This window comes from Pristiophorus japonicus, chromosome 12, assembly GCF_044704955.1.
Source record: "Pristiophorus japonicus isolate sPriJap1 chromosome 12, sPriJap1.hap1, whole genome shotgun sequence".
In the NCBI taxonomy this organism is placed as follows: domain Eukaryota; kingdom Metazoa; phylum Chordata; class Chondrichthyes; family Pristiophoridae; genus Pristiophorus; species Pristiophorus japonicus.
The window spans coordinates 201,883,402-201,903,830 of record NC_091988.1 but is presented as its reverse complement, the minus strand read 5'-3'; the positions used below and the strand labels follow the sequence as shown (position 1 = coordinate 201,903,830).

The window sequence follows — 20,429 nt, the reverse complement described above, 5'->3', positions numbered from 1 at the left end:
CTCACCACCACCTTCTCAAGGGCAATTAGGGATGGGCAATAAATGTTGGCCTTGCCAGCGACGGCCACATCCCAGGAACGAACAAATTAAAAAAAATAGTAACATTGTCAGCCTGGACTCAGTGGTAGCCTGGAGTTAGAAGGTTGTGGGTTCAAGCCCCACTCCAGACTTGAGCACATAATTCAGGCTAACACTCCAGTAACAGTACTGAGGGAGTGCTACACCGTCGGAGGTACCGCCTTTAGGATGATATTTTATACTCAGGTAGATGTAAAACTGCACTACTCGAAGAAGAGCAGGGGAGTTCTCCCTGTGTCCTGGCCAATATTTACCCCTCAACCAACAACGCTAAGAAAAGACAGATTATCTGGTCATGTATTTCATTGCAGTTTGTAGGACCTTGCTGTGCACAAATTGGCCACCACGTTTCCTACATTATAACAGTGACTACACTTCGAGTTCTTCATTAGCTGTAAAGTGCTTTATTACGTCCTGAAGTTTTGATTGGCACTGTATATATCTATATAAATAAATAACCCTAACCCTTTATTTTCCTTATTAGACATGCTATGTTTAGAAATACAAATTCAGTCCTAATGCAGCTCTAACCCACTGAAGATTGCCCACACTGTATCTATATACTACAACTACCTTTAGATTAAGCGCTGTAATATTTGTTTAATATTTTTGCTTACTTGAATATCGCCACAAATGCGGTTACTCTCCAGCTCCACCGCCAGCCATAACGCACGAAGCCACGTACTGCAGCGTTTTGTGCTGACCTCTAGTAAAAACACAGCATTGATGTAGGGAATCAGAGATGGTGCATTTCAAGATCCTACAAATCCCCTAGTGTCCTCGACCAGGCCAACATCCCCAGCATTGAAGCACTGACCACACTTGATCAGCTCCGCTGGGCAGGGCCACATTGTTCACATGCCAGACACGAGACTCCCAAAGCAAGCGCTCTACTCGGAACTCCTTCACGGCAAACGAGCCAAAGGTGGGCGAGGAAACGTTACAAGGACACCTTCAAAGCCTCCCTGCTAAAGCGCAACATCCCCACTGACACCTGGGAGTCCCTGGCCAAAGACCACCCCAAGTGGAGGAAGTGTATCCGGGAGGGTGCTGAGCACCTCGAGTCTCATCACCGAGAGCGTGCAAAACTCAAGCGCAGGCAGCGGAAGGAGCGTGCGGCAAACCAGTCCCACCCATCCCTTCCCTCAACGACTAGCTGTCCCACCTGTGACAGAGTCTGTGGCTCTCGTATTGGATTATTCAGCCACCTAAGGACTCATTTTTAAAGTGGAAGCAAGTCTTCCTCGATTCCGAGGGACTGCCTATGATGATGATGATAGGTTGCACAAACTGCTCACTGTCCCACACACAAGAAAAAAAATAACACCCCCCGCCCCCCCCCAGCGGTTCACACAGAGCGATAGTATTCTAAATTAATTTGCTGCACACTGCGTGAGGTCACTTGCTGAAGCTGCAGCTACTTTGCCCAGTGGTAATGTCAATACCAGCTGGTGTCTCTCTCTGAAATCCCAGGGTCGTGTTGGGACCAATGCCACAGACATGACTAGCACGATGGCAAGTGTAACTTCCAGTTATTCTTTTGCAAATTGATCTTAAGCATAGGAAAACCTTTGCATCCTGTTACTTAGTTTAATGTTACAAAACAGGGGGATTCCCATTACACTCACGCAGATTGCTGGATTCCCTCAATGAAAACCAATCACAGTGCCCGCTCTAGTCGGACCCAGCACTTGGAAGAACGCAAATTACAAAAGTTTAGGCCCTTTAGCCAACAGACCATGTGTGATTTGAGCTCCCAAACCATGGGCAATAAATAGCCACATGGAAAACTTCCAGGATTAAATAATTATGCTGCTCTTGGAAAGGAGTGGAAACTACAGAATCCATGTCTCAGATTATTCCGTACATTACTGCTCTATATGTCAGCAGTATTGAACCTGTGATATTCTCATGATGCCAACAAGCCTGAAATAGCTTTCAGTGGTGTAGCTGAATATATCTACACATGTCTCCATCATTTTCATAAACAGATCTCTGTGCCAGGTTTATAACCTGCCAGCAGTGACTGCGTTGCTGTATTTAAAGGCTTTATGCGGAGCTCCTTCACGGCAAACGAGCCAAAGGTGGGCAGCGGAAACGTTACAAGGACACCCTCAAAGCCTCCCTGGTAAAGTGCAACATCCCCACTGACACCTGGGAGACCCTGGCCGAAGACCACCCTAGGTGGAGAAAGTCCATCCGGGAGGGCATTGAGTTCTTCGAATCTCAACGGCGAGAGCATGAAGAGGTCAAGCGCAGGCAGCGGAAGGAGCGTACAGCAAATCAGTCCCAACCCCCACTTCCCTCGACGAATGTCTGTCCCACATGTGACAGAGTCTGTGGCTCTCGTATTGGCCTGTTCAGCCACCAAAGAACTCACTTCAGGAGTGAAAGCAAGTCTTCCTCGATTCCGGGGGACTGCCTATGATGATGATGTATTTAAAGGGAGTGTAACTGTAGATAGGAAGAGGGTTAGAGGAAAAAGAGGCAGCAAAAATTGCTGTTTTCTTGGATTGGGGGAGATGCAAGTATCGGTGTGCCACAGGGGCTGGTGCTGTCAGGGACAGCTTTGTGTTTTCCATTTATACAAATGATTTGGGCGCAGACACAAAAGGACTGATATTAAAATCTGCTGCCTGGAAAATTGTGTGGCAGAACATTGGTCAGGTTAGACTGGTCAGATAGGTGGCAGATCAATACGGAGTCGTACATTGTGGGGAGAAACATTGAAAGGAAGTGCAGCCTAAACGGCAAGGCTCAAGAGTGGAGGATCAGACACATAGATCCTAAAAAGGACTGAGTGCGGAGAAAAGGCGTTAAAAATGCAACTGGGTTTCTTTCTCTCTCTATAATATATATTATATTATATATTATATATAATATATAGATGTGTGGAGAAGGGAGGACATTCATTTCTGTGAAGTTAGGTAACAGATCAGCCATGATCTCACTGAATGGAGGAACAAGCTCGAGGGGCTAAATTGGCTCCTCCTGTTCCTATGGTGGTTGGGCTCCCCAGGAGCGAGATGGGCCGAGCTCCATCTGCTTCTATGCTTGCTAGATGGGCAGCGGGGGTTTGGAGGAGAAGTTTCTTCTGTGCAGATCAATGAATTTAGGGTTACAATTCCCCCCCCCCACCCCGCATGGATTTGAAGCCCAAGTCTGACTCACAAAGCGGTCTGGGACTCACATTTGTGCGTGGGGCCAATCTTACTGAGGGGAATCCCCACCATGTTGGGTGTAGCGAAGCTTGCATCCGAGAGTTGGCCTGACTCCTTGATGGTTTGGAATTTGTTGGGGAATGATGTGGCGATCCCCCCCGAGAGTAGGATCTCATGATATTCTGTGCTGGGGCTGGACTTGCACTGATGCTTGCTGACACGGGTTCTTTCACTCAGGCAAAGAGGAGGGGAGTTAAGAGGCACTCTTGCCTGGAGCCTCCATTGTAGGGGGAATGGGCGGGAACGGAGACCACTAGTGCACAATGGATGAGGCATTCAAGGATTGGATTTTAATCCACTTGCCCGAGGATAATGAACTCCACCCGGATAAATGCCTTCCAATAGCATCTGTGCACACATACGATAGTTTCCACTGTACGATCAGGCGGAAATTACATCCACTGTGTGTGCGCACCACAATAATAAAAAAAATAATTAACGGGGAGAGTAGAAAAATGTATTACACAGAGGATGATTAGGATGTGAAATTGCCCATTATTGAAGGAAGGTACGTAAATTCTATTGACAGAGAATTGAATGCATGAAAAAGAGGCATATTAAAGGGTACATGTGAGTGAGGAGGAGAGCAGAATTAGACTAGTTGGCTTGTGGAGAAAACTAGTGCAAAGTTGCTGGGCTGAAGGTCTGTTTCTACACTGTAATTCTGATTCTATACCTGTACGAGGCCCCTTGGGGAAGAGTGACCATAATATGGTGGAATTCTGCATTAGGATGGAGAATGAAACAGTTAATTCAGAGACCATGGTCCAGAACTTAAAGAAGGCTAACTTTGAAGGTATGAGGCGTGAATTGGCTGAGATGGATTGGCGAATGATACTTAAGGGGTTGACTGTGGATGGGCAATGGCAGACATTTAGAGACCGCATGGATGAACTACAACAATTGTACATTCCTGTCTGGCATAGAAATAAAAAAGGGAAGGTGGCTCAACCGTGGCTATCAAGGGAAATCAGGGATAGTATTAAAGCCAAGGAAGTGGCATACAAATTGGCCAGAAATAGCAGCGAACCTGGGGACTGGGAGAAATTTAGAACTCAGCAGAGGAGGACAAAGGGTTTGATTAGGGCAGGGAAAATGGAGTATGAGAAGAAGCTTGCAGGGAACATTAAGACGGATTGCAAAAGTTTCTATAGATATGTAAAGAGAAAAAGGTTAGTAAAGACAAACGTAGGTCCCCTGCAGTCAGAATCAGGGGAAGTCATAACGGGGAACAAAGAAATGGCGGACCAATTGAACAAGTACTTTGGTTCGGTATTCACGAAGGAGGACACGAACAACCTTCCGGTTATAAAAGGGGTCGGGGGTCTAGTAAGGAGGAGGAACTGAGGGAAATCCTTATTAGCCGGGAAATTGTGTTGGGGAAATTGATGGGATTGAAGGCCGATAAATCCCCAGGGCCTGATGGACTGCATCCCAGAGTACTTAAGGAGGTGGCCTTGGAAATAGTGGATGCGTTGACAGTCATTTTCCAACATTCCATTGACTCTGGATCAGTTCCTATGGAGTGGAGGGTAGCCAATGTAACCCCACTTTTTAAAAAAGGAGGGAGAGAGAAAACAGGGAATTATAGACCGGTCAGCCTGACATCGGTAGTGGGTAAAATGATGGAATCAATTATTAAGGATGTCATAGCAGTGCATTTGGAAAGAGGTGACATGATAGGTCCAAGTCAGCATGGATTTGTGAAAGGGAAATCATGCTTGACAAATCTTCTGGAATTTTTTGAGGATGTTTCCAGTAGAGTGGATAAGGGAGAACCAGTTGATGTGGTATATTTGGACTTTCAGAAGGCGTTCGACAAGGTCCCACACAAGAGATTGATGTGCAAAGTTAGAGCACATGGGATTGGGGGTAGTGTACTGACATGGATTGAGAACTGGTTGTCAGACAGGAAGCAAAGAGTAGGAGTAAATGGGTACTTTTCAGAATGGCAGGCAGTGACTAGTGGGGTACCGCAAGGTTCTGTGCTGGGGCCCCAGCTGTTTACACTGTACATTAATGATTTAGATGAGGGGATTAAATGTAGTATCTCCAAATTTGCGGATGACACTAAGTTGGGTGGCAGTGTGAGCTGCGAGGAGGATGCTGTGAGGCTGCAGAGCGACTTGGATAGGTTAGGTGAGTGGGCAAATGCATGGCAGATGAAGTATAATGTGGATAAATGTGAGGTTATCCACTTTGGTGGTAAAAACAGAGAGACAGACTATTATCTGAATGGTGACAGATTAGGAAAAGGGGAGGTGGAAAGAGACCTGGGTGTCATGGTACATCAGTCATTGAAGGTTGGCATGCAGGTACAGCAGGCGGTTAAGAAAGCAAATGGCATGTTGGCCTTCATAGCGAGGGGATTTGAGTACAGGGGCAGGGAGGTGTTGCTACAGTTGTACAGGGCCTTGGTGAGGCCACACCTGGAGTATTGTGTACAGTTTTGGTCTCCTAACCTGAGGAAGGACATTCTTGCTATTGAGGGAGTGCAGCGAAGGTTCACCAGACTGATTCCCGGGATGGCGGGACTGACCTATCAAGAAAGACTGGATCAACTGGGCTTGTATTCACTGGAGTTCAGAAGAATGAGAGGGGACCTCATAGAAACATATAAAATTCTGACGGGGTTAGACAGGTTAGATGCAGGAAGAATGTTCCCAATGTTGGGGAAGTCCAGAACCAGGGGTCACAGTCTAAGGATAAGGGGGAAGCCATTTAGGACCGAGATGCGGAGGAACTTCTTCACCCAGAGAGTGGTGAACCTGTGGAATTCTCTACCACAGAAAGTTGTTGAGGCCAATTCACTAAATATATTCAAAAAGGAGTTAGATGAGGTCCTTACTGCTAGGGGGATCAAGGGGTATGGCGAGAAAGCAGGAATGGGGTACTGAAGTTGAATGTTCAGCCATGAACTCATTGAATGGCGGTGCAGGCTAGAAGGGCCGAATGGCCTACTCCTGCACCTATTTTCTATGTTTCTATGTTTCTATGTAATAATAGAGCTGGATAGATTTTAACTCAGAGGTTGGGAGAATTTTTACAAATATTTTTTTTTAAATGCAGTGCATTCGTCAGACATGCGCATTAAAAAAAAAAGTATTTATTCATTCACGGGATGTGGGCATCACTGGCAAGGCCGGCATTTATTGCCCATCCCTAATTGCCCCTAGAGAAGGTGGTGGTGAGTCGCCTTCTTGAACCGGTGGTGAAGGTGCTCCCACAGTGCTGTTAGAGAGGGAATCCCAGGATTTTGTCCCAGCGACCCACTGTAATGCAACGGTGGAAAGTGAGTCCATAATACCTGTAAGAGGGATGTAGATAAATATTTGAGAGAAAAGGATATGGGAAAAGGGCCGGGAAAAGACTAATCAGACAGCTTTCTCAGAGAACCACTACAGGCGTACAGGCGGCATGAAGGTATCACTATTCCTCAACGGAAAGGAGGTAGACTGTATCTTCTTCACCTGTGCAATGCCACCAGGTTGGCTGCGAGGAATGCAGGTGTGCAGCCTGTGATTGGCTGATTCTCCTACTTCCATTCGCTCTGTGCCTGGTCTCTGCACAGCAGAAAATAAGACTCCCAGGTGCACTGAAGCTATTTTTTGCTGTTATCACTGTCCCTCCTCTCCTGACAATTCCTGTTTAAAAAAAAAGTCACCTCCGGATTTCTTGCACAACTCGAGAGTTTCAAACCCAACGAACTCACCACAGCCTCCATGCGATTTTTGTACACCTCGGCTTGGCTCTGCTCGATGTAGCGAATTTTCGCGTGTTGGGCAGCGGGAATGCCACCGTACACCATCCCAACACATGCCGCCACAATGATGCTCTTCCAGATGTTAGTTATTTCCTCGGGATACCTCTTCATCTCACTGTGTGCACAATATACACACGTAGTTACACAGTCATTTCACAACACCTACCCATCTCACTGTGTGCACAATATACACACGTAGTTACACAAAGTCATTTCACAACACCTACCCATCTCACTGTGTGCACAATATACACACGCAGTTACACACAGTCATTTCACAACACCTACCCATCTCACTGTGTGCACAATATATACACGCAGTTACACACAGTCATTTCACAACACCTACCCATCTCACTGTGTGCACAATATACACACGCAGTTACACACAGTCATTTCACAACACCTACCCATCTCACTGTGTGCACAATATACACACGTAGTTACACACAGTCATTTCACAACATCCACTCATTGCTCGGGCAGCTGCATTTCTGTTTTAAAAATAAACTATTTGTTGTGTGAACTTTATGACTGTCAAACTGAAGGATGCTATTGTTGGGAAATTAAATCCTTTAGATTTCAATCTCATCAGGTCAAATATAGCATGATTCGATACAGAATAAACCTGCCTCTACACTGTCCAGACAAAGTACTTCAGGAAAACATCCTGAATGCACCAATGTGACACTTTCCCTGCTCCAGCCATCCCGTGGCCTCTCTGGTTGAGATGGCCAATTTGTTGGTAGGTCTCGCCGTATTAATGACCATCCTAGCTCAGAGTGCAACCATTCAAAACAAGAACTAGATCCCAGTGAGAAGGGCAGTGGAAACCTTGAACAAGATTGCAAGGATAGAGGCGTATTGCCCAGAACACTGAGCCTGCTGGACAATACAGCCCGTCGCTCGCTCAAGGTGCAAAACACAGGCAATGAAAAAGGGCACAGAAATGGCGCGAGGTTGAGATGTGGGGGTTCAGGAAAACCCGCAGAGGTTCAAGGACTGAAACAGCGGCAAAGAATGGGCGATTAATTCAGGAGAAACCTCTTTACCCAGAGAGCGGTGAGAATGTGGAACTTGCTCCCACAGGGAGTGGTGGAGGCGAATAGTATCGATGCATTTAAGAGGAAGCTGGATAAACACATGAGGGAGAAAGGAATAGATGGTGATGGGGTGAGATGAAGTACTGGGAGAACTGAAAGGGCAAGGACCAAGAGAAGTGTAAGGAAAGGCAGCTGCATGATACAGGGCACAGGAAATCCAATCGGACTGGCACTACGCGAGGTATGCAATGCACAAGGACAGCAAACCTCACCAGGACAACACTGGAATGGGGAACGGCAGAGGAGGGAGCATTGAGCATTGCGCACAATGATCATAAAGGTTGAGACTGCCCAGGTGTTTTAAGGTGCTCCTTGTCCCACCCCCACAATATTCTCTTCTACAATTCTTGCCTCCATGTCACTTAACTTTCCAAGGAGACTTTTATATATTTTTTTTAATTACATTTTGTCTGTCTTAATCCACACAGAAACTGGTTGGATTCATACTCACTCTTGATCAAACAGCTCCCGGATTCTGTCCCATCCGGTTTCTGGGACTTGGGGATTACCGATAAATTTAGGCAGTTTCTCCGCCTCACTCCCCGCGTCTTCTGTGGCACGTACTCGAGGAAAGCGGAACATTTTTCCGAAGTAGCAGTTCTGATAGATGTGTAGAATGCCCGTCACCTGACTGCTCCGTGAGGTAGGTGGAAGTTTACAGTCGGATGAGTCATTAGTCCCCCCCATTCCTCTATCTTCATCTTTCATCCCTGTGCGCAACGACTCACTACAAATCAACACAGGAATTAGCTAAACCATATCACCCAACAGATGGTTTATAACATACCCTCACCCCAATCCCTAGGTTCCACAGGCAACACCTTCTTTGGAGGGGCCCGCTGGGTAAAATGGTTGGAACAGATTACTCACTCACCCCTATATGGGGAGAGTTGGGGAGATAATAGCTACAAAAATAGGTTGGGAGATATCAAAAACAATAATCACAAATGTTAACAGTCTTTGGAAGGGGGCTTGACAAGGTGGATGAAGAGAGGATGTTTCCACTGATAGGGGAGACTGGAACTAGAGGGCAACATCTTAGAATAAGGGGCCGCCCATTTAAAACTGAGATGAGGAGAAATTTCTTCTCAGAGGGTTGTGGATCTGTGGAACTCACTGCTTCAGAGAGCTGTGAATAAATTTAAGACAGAAATAGACAGTTTCTTAAACGATAAGGGAATAAGGTGTTATGGGGAGCAGGCGGGGAAGTGGAGCTGAGTCCATGATCGGATCAGCCATGATTGTATTGAATGGCAGAGCAGGCTCGAGGGGCAGTATGGCCTACTCCTGCTCCTATTTCTTATGTTCTTATGAATGCGAAGCTGCATCGGTCTGCACCCAACAAGCAGAGGTGTTCCAGCTCGCTGCACCATAGATTGCGAAGTTGCTAATGCACTGAGACAGCTACCGGAGCCACGTGTCATCAGGATGCACTGCTGTTCGCTATTACAATCACCTCTCTTCCCGAATGGGGCGGGGGTGGGGAGGAATTTGCAGTCAAGTCATCCTAGAACATTTTTGTCCACTTCCAATAACTTGCCGAGAGCAGCAGTAAAGGTTAGCGAGTAGATCACCTGCTAGTCTCCACTAACAGACCAAGAGTGTTGATGTGGCATCAAAAGTAGAAAGGGAGAAAAAGACGATCTATTTCGCTCAACACCCAGTCCCTAAATCATTGTCAAATTGGTTAAGGAAAACATTTAAACCTTGGATTTAGGCAACTTCAGAGGGTAACAGAACAAACACGTCACCGACCAATAGAAATACAAGAACAGTCCACGACTTCAGTATTCCAGCTGTAGGTGTTGGAGGATTGCTCGCACACTTATAGCATGCAGGTCTTTTAACTGGCAGACAACTCACACACACTCCCCTCTTTCCGCAGAGCAATTACACACTGGCTCATCGGTTGTGGGAAAATCTGCCCCAGCCTGTCGCTGGAGACAGGTTGTGTGGGAGAGAACACAGCAGCCGTGTAAGGTATCCAATTAAAAACAAGGGCATACAAAGTGGCCCAAACTAGTGGGTGGACAGAAGATTGGGAAGCTTTTAAAAGCCAGCACAGAATGACTAAAAAAATGATTAAGAAAATGAAGATAGACTATGAAAGTAAACTAGCACGAAATATAAAAATAGATAGCAAGAGTTTTTATAGGTATATAAAAAGGAAAAGAGTGGCTAAAGTAAATGTTGGTCCCTTAAGAGGACAAGACCAGGTAATTAGTAATGGGGAACATGGAGATGACAGAAACTCTGAACAAATATTTTGTATCAGTCTTTACGGTAGAGGACACTAACAATATCCCAACAGTGAATAGTCAAGGGGCTATGGGGGGGGGCGGGGGAGGAACTTAACACAATCACAATCACTAAGGAGGTAGTACTCAGTAAGATAATGGGATTAAAGGCGGATAAATCCCCTGGACCTGATGGCTTGCATCCTAGGGTCTCAAGAGCAGTGGCGGCAGGGATAGTGGATACATTGGTTGTAATTTACCAAAATTCCCTGGATTCTGGTGAGGTCCCAGCAGATTGGAAAACTGCAAATGTAATGACCCTGTTTAAAAAAGGAGGCAGACAAAAAGCAGGAAACTATAGACCAGTTAGCCTAACATCTGTTAGGAAAATGTTGGGAGTCCATTATTAAAGAAGCAGTAGGACATTTGGAAAAGCATAATTCAGTCAGGCAAAGTCAGCATGGATTTATGAAAGGGAAGTCATGTTTGACAAATTTGCTGGAATTCTTTGAGGATGTAACGAACAGGGTGGATAAAGGGGAACCAGTGGATGTGGTGTATTTGGGCTTCCAGAAGGCATTTGACAAGGTGCAACATAAAAGGTTACTGCACAATATAAAAGTTCACAGGATTGGGGGTAATATATTAGCATGGATAAAGGATTGGCTAAATATCAGAAAACAGAGAGTCGGGATAAATGGTTCATTCTCGGGTTGGCAATCAATAATGAGTGGGGTGTCACAAGGATCAGTGCTGGGACCCCAACTATTTACAATCTATATCAATGACTTGGAAGAGAGGACTGAGTGTAACATAGCCAAGTTTGCTGATGATACAAAGATGGGAGGAAAAGCAATGTGTGAGCAGGACACAAAAAATCTGCAAAAGGACATAGACAGGCTAAGTGACTGGGCAAAAATTGGCAGATGGAGTATAATGTTGGAAAGTGTGAGGTTATGCACTTTGGCAGAAAAAAAATCAAAGAGCAAGTTATTATTTAAACTGAGAAAAATTGCAGTGTTGCAGTACAGCGGGACCTGGGGGTACTTGTGCATGAAACACAAAAGGATAGTATGCAGGTACAACAAGTGATCAGGAAGGCCAATGGAATCTTGGCCTTTATTGCAAAGGGGATGGAGTATAAAAGCAGGGAAGTCTTGCTACAGGTATACAGGGTATTGGTGAGGCCACACCTAGAATACTGTGTGCAGTTTTGGTTTCCATATTTAAGAAAGGATATACTTGCTTTGGAGGCAGTTCAGAGAAGGTTCACTAGATTGATTCCAGAGATGAGGGGGTTGACTTATGAGGAAAGATTGAGTAGGTTGGGCCTTTACTCATTGGAATTCAGAACAATGAGAGGTGATCGTATTGAAATGTATAAGATTATGAGGGGGCTTGACAAGGTGGATCTAGAACTAGGGGGCCATAATCTTAGAATAAGGAGCTTCCCATTTAAAACTGAGATGAGGAGGAATTTCTTCTCTCAGAGGGTTGTAAATCTGTGGAATTCGCTGCCTCAGAGAGCTGTGGAAGCTGGGACATTGAATAAATTTAAGAAAGAGATTGACAGTTTCTTAACCGATAAGGGGATAAGAGGTTATGGGGAGCGGGCAGGGAAGTGGACCCGAGTCCATGATCGGATTAGCCACGATCGTATTAAATGGCGGAGCAGGCTCGAGGGGCCGTATGACCTACTCCTGCTTCTATTTCTTCTGTTCTTATGTAAAAGAGATGTCATCATCATCATAAGCAGTCCCTCGTAATCGAGGAAGACTTGCTTCCACTCTAAAAATTAGTTCGTAGGTGATTGAATGTGCAGCCTACAAATTGGAGTTAGTGATATTAACGCTATTCCTGTCTGCTACTTTAATATAAATGGATTAACGCCCGTTTAACCAGACTAACATTTGTGTTAAAGCAGCAGCCAAGGGAATGCTCACACATTAGTCTGCCACGTATTACCAATAGTAAGTTTCTAAATCAAACAATGGTATACTATAAACAGCTCTTCACACAGTGCCTGATGAGCTTCATTAGAAGATGGCTATCCTTATCGCCTTAATCTCGTGTAATTTGCGATTCTGTGCTTTTAGAGCAATGATCTAATGTACTTCTTTGGATAATGTGCATCGTATATGAACATAGGAAATTAAACATGACATATATATATCACATTGTTTAATCCTCAGTCATACCTTCATCTCCAAAATAAGAAGTAGGTACATTCGATATACCTTCAATTACCAAGATGCCAAAAAGTGCGTATACTCCGACAATCTTACAGCACAGGAGGAGGCCATCGAACCTGTGCCGGCTCATTGAAAGAGCCATCCAATAAATACCATTCTCCTGTTCTTTCCCCATAGCCCAGCAAATTTCTCCCCTTCAAGTATTTATCCAATTCTCTTTTGAAAGTTATTGTTGAATCTGCTTCCACCGACCTTTCAGATCACAACAGCTCACTGCGTGAAAAAATATTTCTCATTCCCCCCCTGGTTGTTGTGCCAATTATCTTAAATCTGTGTCTTTTGGTTACTGACCCGCCTGCCACGGGAAACTGTTTCTCCCTATTTACTCTTATCAAAACACCGTATCATTTTGAACACCTCTACTAAATCGCCCCTTAACCTTCTCTGCTCCAAGGAGAACAATTCCAGCTTCTCCAGTCCCTCATCCCCGGTACCATTCTCGTAAATCCCCTCTGCACACTCTCCAAGGCCCTGACATCCTTCCTAAAGTGTGGTGCCCAGAATTGGACACAATACTCCAGCTGGGGCCTAACCAGTGATTTACACAGGCTTAGCATAACTTCCTTGCTTTTGTACTCTATGCTTCTATTTATAATGCCGAGGGTCCCCTATGCTTTTTTAATAGCCTACAAAAGTAAAAAGCATTTATATTACACTGCAGTGTTAATTCCACTCACATTTGTAGACAGATTTTTCTGATGCAGCAATATCCAGACTTCGTTGTCTGGTTTTCAATTAACGTACTGATCTCAATCCGAGCTGGTTGGGGCTGTACAACTGCCGACAGCACCTCGAGGTTGTTTCCAGTGATTGAGGGGTCTGGAATGAGGGAGACATATATGTACGATTAAGTATGAGATTTAAGACATAGAGCAAAAAGAAATATTTTTTACACAGATTTGCGAGGCTGTGGAATCCACTAACTTGATTAAAGCGGAGACCATATCAGTATTTAATGACCTGGTGAAATTTCTTCACTCAGAATTGTGAATCTTTGGAATTTTCTATCCCAGAGGGCTGTGGTTGCCCTGTCGTTCAGTATATTCAAGACAGAGATCGGTAGATTTTTGGATATTAAAGGAATCAAGGGATATGGGGATAGTGGGAGAAAGAGGAGTTGAGGTCAACGATCAGCCATGATCTTATTGAATGGTGGAGCAGGCTCGAGGGGCTGAATGGCCTACTCCTGCTCCTAATTCTTATGTTCTTATGTTAGATAGGTGATTGAAGGAAATGGGAACAGATAGGGCACATGCGATTCGGACTACTGCTCACATGGAGGATAAACACCAAATAGTCTGGTTGGGTGGTTGAACTACCAGCATCAATGTTGTGATTTCTATTAAGGATTTCCAGCTTCTGCTTGCTAATCGTTAACCCCTGCCTGACACATGAACGATGCTGGGCGAGACGACAGGGTCAGAGGTGATGGTGATGGCCTCCAGAGTCAGATAGCATGCTGACACTTGGGCTTGCACATAATGACCCACGCCACAGACTGAAAGAGCCCGCCAACTTCCACACGCAAGGGGTCAGCCATAACTCACTTTCACCTCAGTGTCTGAAAATTGTCGGTTCAAGTCCTACTCCAGAGACTCGAGCATAAATATGTAGGCTGAGGGGCAGTACTGAGGGAGCGCTGCATTGTCGGAGGGGCGGTACTAAGGCAGCGCCGCACTGTCGGAGGGGCAGTACTGAGGGAGCGCTGCATTGTCGGAGGGGCGGTACTAAGGCAGCGCCGCACTGTCGGAGGGGCAGTACTAAGGCAGCACCGCACTGTCGGAGGGGCAGTACTGAGGGAGCACCGCACTGTCGGAGGGGCAGTACTGAGGGAGCGCTGCATTGTCGGAGAGGCGGTACTAAGGCAGCGCCGCACTGTCGGAGGGGCAGTACTAAGGCAGCACCGCACTGTCGGAGGGGCAGTACTGAGGGAGCACCGCACTGTCGGAGGGGCAGTACTGAGGGAGCCCCGCACTGTCGGAGGGGCAGTACTGAGGGAGCCCCGCACTGTCGGAGGGGCAGTACTGAGGGAGCCCCGCACTGTCAGAGAGGCAGTACTGAGGGAGCCCCGCACTGTCGGAGGGGCAGTACCGAGGGAGCCCTGCACTGTCGGAGGGGCAGTACTGAGGGAGCCCCGCACTGTCGGAGCGGCAGTACTGAGGGAGCCCCGCACTGTCGGAGGGGCAGTACTGAGGGAGCCCCACACTGTCGGAGGGGCAGTACTGAGGGAGCCCCGCACTGTCGGAGGGGCAGTACTGAGGGAGTGCCGCACTGTCGGAGGGGGTGCACTGAGGAACGCTGCACTGTCGGAGGGGCAGTACTGAGGGAGTGCAGCACTGCCGGAGGGGCAGTACTGAGGGAGTGCAGCACTGCCGGAGGGGCAGTACGGAGGGAGTGCAGCACTGCCGGAGGGCAGTACTGAAGGAGAGCCGCACTGTCGGAGGGGCAGTACTGAGGGAGTGCAGCACTGTCGGAGGGGCAGTACTGAGGGAGCCCCGCACTGTCGGAGGGGCAGTACTGAGGGAGCCCCACACTGTCGGAGGGGCAGTACTGAGGGAGCCCCGCACTGTCGGAGGGGCAGTACTGAGGGAGTGCCGCACTGTCGGAGGGGGTGCACTGAGGAACGCTGCACTGTCGGAGGGGCAGTACTGAGGGAGTGCAGCACTGCCGGAGGGGCAGTACTGAGGGAGTGCAGCACTGCCGGAGGGGCAGTACGGAGGGAGTGCAGCACTGCCGGAGGGCAGTACTGAAGGAGAGCCGCACTGTCGGAGGGGCAGTACTGAGGGAGTGCAGCACTGTCGGAGGGGCAGTACTGAGGGAGCGCTGCACTGTCGGAGGGGCAGTACTGAGGGAGTGCCGCACTGTCGGAGGGGCAGTACGGAGGGAGTGCAGCACTGCCGGAGGGGCAGTACTGAGGGAGTGCCGCACTGTCGGAGGGGCAGTACTGAGGGAGTGCCGCACTGTCGGAGGGGCAGTACGGAGGGAGTGCAGCACTGCCGGAGGGGCAGTACTGAGGGAGTGCAGCACTGCCGGAGGGGCAGTACTGAGGGAGTGCAGCACTGCCGGAGGGGCAGTACGGAGGGAGTGCAGCACTGCCGGAGGGCAGTACTGAAGGAGAGTCGCACTGTCGGAGGGGCAGTACTGAGGGAGTGCAGCACTGTCGGAGGGGCAGTACTGAGGGAGTGCCGCACTGTCGGAGGGGCAGTACTGAGGGAGTGCCGCACTGTCGGAGGGGCAGTACTGAGGGAGTGCAGCACTGTCGGAGGGGCAGTACTGAGGGAGCGCCGCACTGCCGGAGGGGCAGTACGGAGGGAGTGCAGCACTGCCGGAGGGGCAGTACGGAGGGAGTGCAGCACTGCCGGAGGGGCAGTACTGAGGGAGTGCAGCACTGCCGGAGGGGCAGTACGGAGGGAGTGCAGCACTGCCGGAGGGCAGTACTGAAGGAGAGCCGCACTGTCGGAGGGGCAGTACTGAGGGAGTGCCGCACTGTCGGAGGGGCAGTACGGAGGGAGTGCAGCACTGCCGGAGGGGCAGTACGGAGGGAGTGCAGCACTGCCGGAGGGGCAGTACGGAGGGAGTGCAGCACTGCCGGAGGGGCAGTACTGAGGGAGTGCAGCACTGCCGGAGGGGCAGTACGGAGGGAGTGCAGCACTGCCGGAGGGGCAGTACGGAGGGAGTGCAGCACTGCCGGAGGGGCAGTACGGAGGGAGTGCAGCACTGCCGGAGGGGCAGTACGGAGGGAGTGCAGCACTGTCGGAGGGCAGTACTGTGTCTGCCCTCTCAGGTGCCCTTCAAAAGTACTCCATCGGCTGAGAAGCGCTTTGGGACGTCCTGAGGTGCCGAAAGGCGCTATAGAAATGCAAGTCTTTCTCTCCCGGTGAAATCGCAGAGGGCCCGACCGGCAATCAGCTCATACCCGCCATTCAGCGCCCGACAACCGCCGCTCCCGCCTGACACCGACTTACCTCAGGCAGCAGGCCGGGCCTGGCCACAGCACTGCGCAGGCGCAGCGGACAGCGGCATCATGGGAGTTGTAGTCCTTCTGGGCAGCGCGGTCGGAGCATGCGCACTGCCTCCACTGGGAGTGATGGGGAGAAAGGGGAAAGGAGAGAGTTAAGGGAAATGGACGGGAGAGGGGAAAGGAGTGAGTGAGGGGGAATGAATGGGGTGTGAAGGATGGGGAGGGGGAGAGGAGGAAAGGAGAGGGGGGAAAGAAGGGGAGTGAGGGGGAACGGAAGGAGTGAAGAGGAAAGGAGGGAGTGAAGGGGAAAGGAGGGGAGTGAGGAGGAGCGGGGGAACAGAGGGAGTGAGGAGGAGAGGAGAAACAGAGGAAGTGAAGGAGAAAGGAGGGGAGTGAGGGAGAAACTGTTCCCTGTGGCAGGAGGGTCGCTAACCAGAGGACACAGATTTAAAGTGATTGGCAAAAGAACCAAAGGGCAGATGAGAATGTTTTTACGCAGCGAGTTGTTGTGATCGGGAACGCGCTGCCTGAAAGGGCGATGGGAGCAGATTCAATAGTAATTTTCAAACGGGAATTGGATAAATACTTGAAGGGGAAACTTTGCATGGGTGTGGGAAAGAACAGGGCTGTGCGACTAATTGCATCGCTCTTTCAAAGAGCCGGTACAGGCACGATAGACCGAATGGCGTCCTTCTGTGCTGTATCATTCTATGATTCTAAGAGTGAGGGAAGTAAAGAACAAGAGGGAGAGGAGCAAGGGGGAGAAGTGAGGGGTTGGAAAGGAGGGAAAAGAAGAATGGGGCATATAGAAGATGGAGAGGACAGGCTTTATTAAAATCAACATGTTGATTTTATGAATGTGAAGGACTTGGAGCTGGTTCCAAACAATTCTTCATCTGTGCTTTGATTAACTTGTTTTTTCCCCCTTCATTCACGGGATGTGGGCGTCGCTGACAAGGCTAGCATTTATCACCCATACCTAATTTCCTCAAGAAGGTGGTGAGCCACCACCTTGAATACAACCAAGTGGCTTGCTGGGCCGTTTCAGGGGGCAATTAAGAGTCAACCACATTGCTGTGGGTCTGGAGTCACATTATAGGCCAGACCGGGTAAAGACGGCAGATTTCCTTCCCTAAAGGACATTAGTGAACCAGTTGGGTTTTTATAACAATCTGGTAGTTTCATGGTCATTATTATTGATCTATTCCAGATTTATTTAACTGAAAATAATTGTACCTGTTATGTATGTAAACATTGTAACTGTGTAAGACTTGCCACCAGAAGACACAATTGTTGGAGGCCCAAGGGTCACCTGCACACCTCATGCAAGGGAGTATAAAAGATTGTCTGCAATGCTGCTTAGGCACTCTGGAGTTGTATTAAAGAGACTTAAGGTCACATCAGTTTTAACTCACAGTACTTAGTCTTGTGGAGTTCTTCCATACTTAACAATTGGCGATGAGTAACAGATTACGAACTTTCACGTTGGTATTTTAGAGAGATTTGTCGAGGGTAATGATTGGGAAGTCTTCGTTAAGCGTCTCGACCAGAACTTCGTGGCCAATGAGCTGGATGGGGACGATACAGCAATCAAGCGCAGGGCGATTCTCCTCACTGTGTATGGGTCCACAATATATGGCCTCGTCAAGGATCTGCTATCATTGGAGAAACCAACGGAGAAGACATATACAGAGTTGTGTACATTGGTTCGGGAACACCTCAAGCTAAAGGAGAGCGTCTTAATGGCCAGGTATCGTTTCTACACACACCACGGCTCCGAGCGCCAGGACGTGGCAAGTTATGTCGCCGACCTAAGACGCCTTGCGGGAACTTGCGAATTTGCTGGATTTTTGGGGGAAATGCTACAGGACTATTTTGTGCTTGGCATCGGCCACGGGGTCATTCTTCACAAGCTGCTGTCCATCGAATCCCTAGACCTGAGCCAGGCATTCATATCCACGAGCGATAATACCAGACAGATATCTTCCCAGCATCGAAGCTCACCGGCAAGAACCGTGCATAAAATAATGTCGCTAACAGGCAGAACTGCATATGGCGGGCCTACACATCCGCAGCTGCAACACCTAGAGTGACTCAGAGTCCGCCATTGGAATGCAAATCCGTTAGCACCATGTTGGCGCTGCAGGTAATCATCAAGCCCATCAATGTCGCTTCAAACACTACGTGTACAAAGGCTGCGAAACAATGAGGCACCTACAGCGAATGTGCAAGAGTGTTGCGACTCACCACATGGCAGAGTTGGCAGAGGATAATCGATCCGTCGCGGATCACGCAGAACAAACGAGAGGCAACTCAACCCGAGGAATAAGTGTATGGGGTACACACCTTCACCACCAAGAGCCCTCCTATTATGCTGAAAGTCAAATTAAACGGTATTCCGGTGTCAATGGAGTTGGACATGGGGGCGAGTCAGTCAATTATGAGCCAGAAGGCTTTTGAAAAACTGGGGCAACAAGGCACAAAGGCCCAAACTGAGCCCGATTCAGACAACGCTGCGCACCTACATCAAAGAGCTCATACCAGTCATTGGCAGTGTGGCAGTTAAGGTATCGTACGATGGAGCTGTGCATGATTTATCACTGGATTGTACCAGGCGATAGCCCAAAGCTATTCAGTAGAAGCTGGCTGGGAAAGATTCGATGGAACTGGGATGACATCAAAGCACTCTCTTCAGTGGATGATGCCTTGTGCGCCCAAGTGCTGAGCAGGTTTCCGTTGTTATTTGAACCAGGCAACGACAACTTCACAGGCGCCAAGGTGCAGATCCATCTAGTCCCCGATGCAAGGCCCATTCATCACAAGGCTCGAGCGGTTCCATATATGATGAGGGGGAAAGTCGAGATCGAACTGTACAGACTTCAACGAGAGTGAATCATATCACCAGTTGAGCAACGAGTGGGCCAGTCCGATTGTTCCGCCGTTGAAAAGCGATGGCGCAGTCAGAATGGCACGGAGCCTACAAGGTAACGATCAACAGACTCTCGATACAGGACCAGTACATGCTACTCAAGGCGGATGACCTGTTCGCAATGTTGGCAGGGGGAAAGTCGTTCACCAAGTTGGACCTAACCTCCGCCTACATGACATGACAAAGGACTGTTTATATACCACAGGTGCCCTTTTGGGATTCGCTTGGCTGCTGCCATCTTCCAGAAGAACATGGAGAATCTGCTGAAATTGGTTCCGCACACCGTTGTATTTCAAGACGACATCCTGATCACCAGTTGTGACGCACCGAACACCTGCACAACCTGGAAGAGGTTCTAAGTCAGCTAGACAGAACGGGACTCAGGCTGAAATGCTTCAAGTGTGTTTTCCTGGCACCAGAGGTCGAATTTTTGGGGAGAAAGATTGTGGCAGACGGCATCAGACCCATGGACTCAAAGACAGAGGCCATCAAGAATGCATCTAGACCACAGAATGTGATGGAGCTGCTTTCGTTCCTGGGACTCCTCAACTATTTTGGTAACTTTCTACCCGGGTTAAGCACTTTGCTGGAACCGTTGCACATATTGTTACGTAAGGGTGATGACTGGGTTTGGGGTAAATCTCAAGAGACAGCCTTTGAGAAGGCCAGAAACCAACTTTGTTCTAATAAGTTACTTGAACTGTATGACCCGTGTAAACGATTAGTGCTCTTTGTACGGGGTTGGCTGGAGATTCAGCATCGCCTCCAGTGCGCCAGCGCAGCCTTCGGTCGCCTGCGGAGGAGAGTGTTTGAAGACCAGGCCCTCAAATCTACCAACAAACTCATGATCTACAGGGCTGTAGTAATACCCACCCTCCTGTATGG

At 48.4% G+C, this 20,429-nt stretch overlaps 1 protein-coding gene across 4 annotated transcripts in view; it reads right to left on the bottom strand.

Moving 5' to 3' along the window:
* The window catches only part of timmdc1 (translocase of inner mitochondrial membrane domain containing 1), a 43,107-nt gene that overhangs the window by 16,920 nt on the left and 5,758 nt on the right, over nucleotides 1–20,429 (bottom strand). For 3 of the 4 annotated variants that reach the window (XM_070896441.1, XM_070896444.1, XM_070896442.1), the window contains 4 exons: nucleotides 13,332–13,473; nucleotides 8,617–8,892; nucleotides 7,012–7,177; nucleotides 696–784 (listed from right to left, as the gene is read on the bottom strand). In XM_070896441.1, coding sequence (XP_070752542.1) covers nucleotides 696–784; nucleotides 7,012–7,177; nucleotides 8,617–8,892; nucleotides 13,332–13,473 — 673 coding nt within the window. Of the gene's footprint in view, nucleotides 1–695; nucleotides 785–7,011; nucleotides 7,178–8,616; nucleotides 8,893–13,331; nucleotides 13,474–16,570; nucleotides 16,616–20,429 lie in introns of those variants that run through there. The other variant, XM_070896443.1, reaches the window with a different exon arrangement.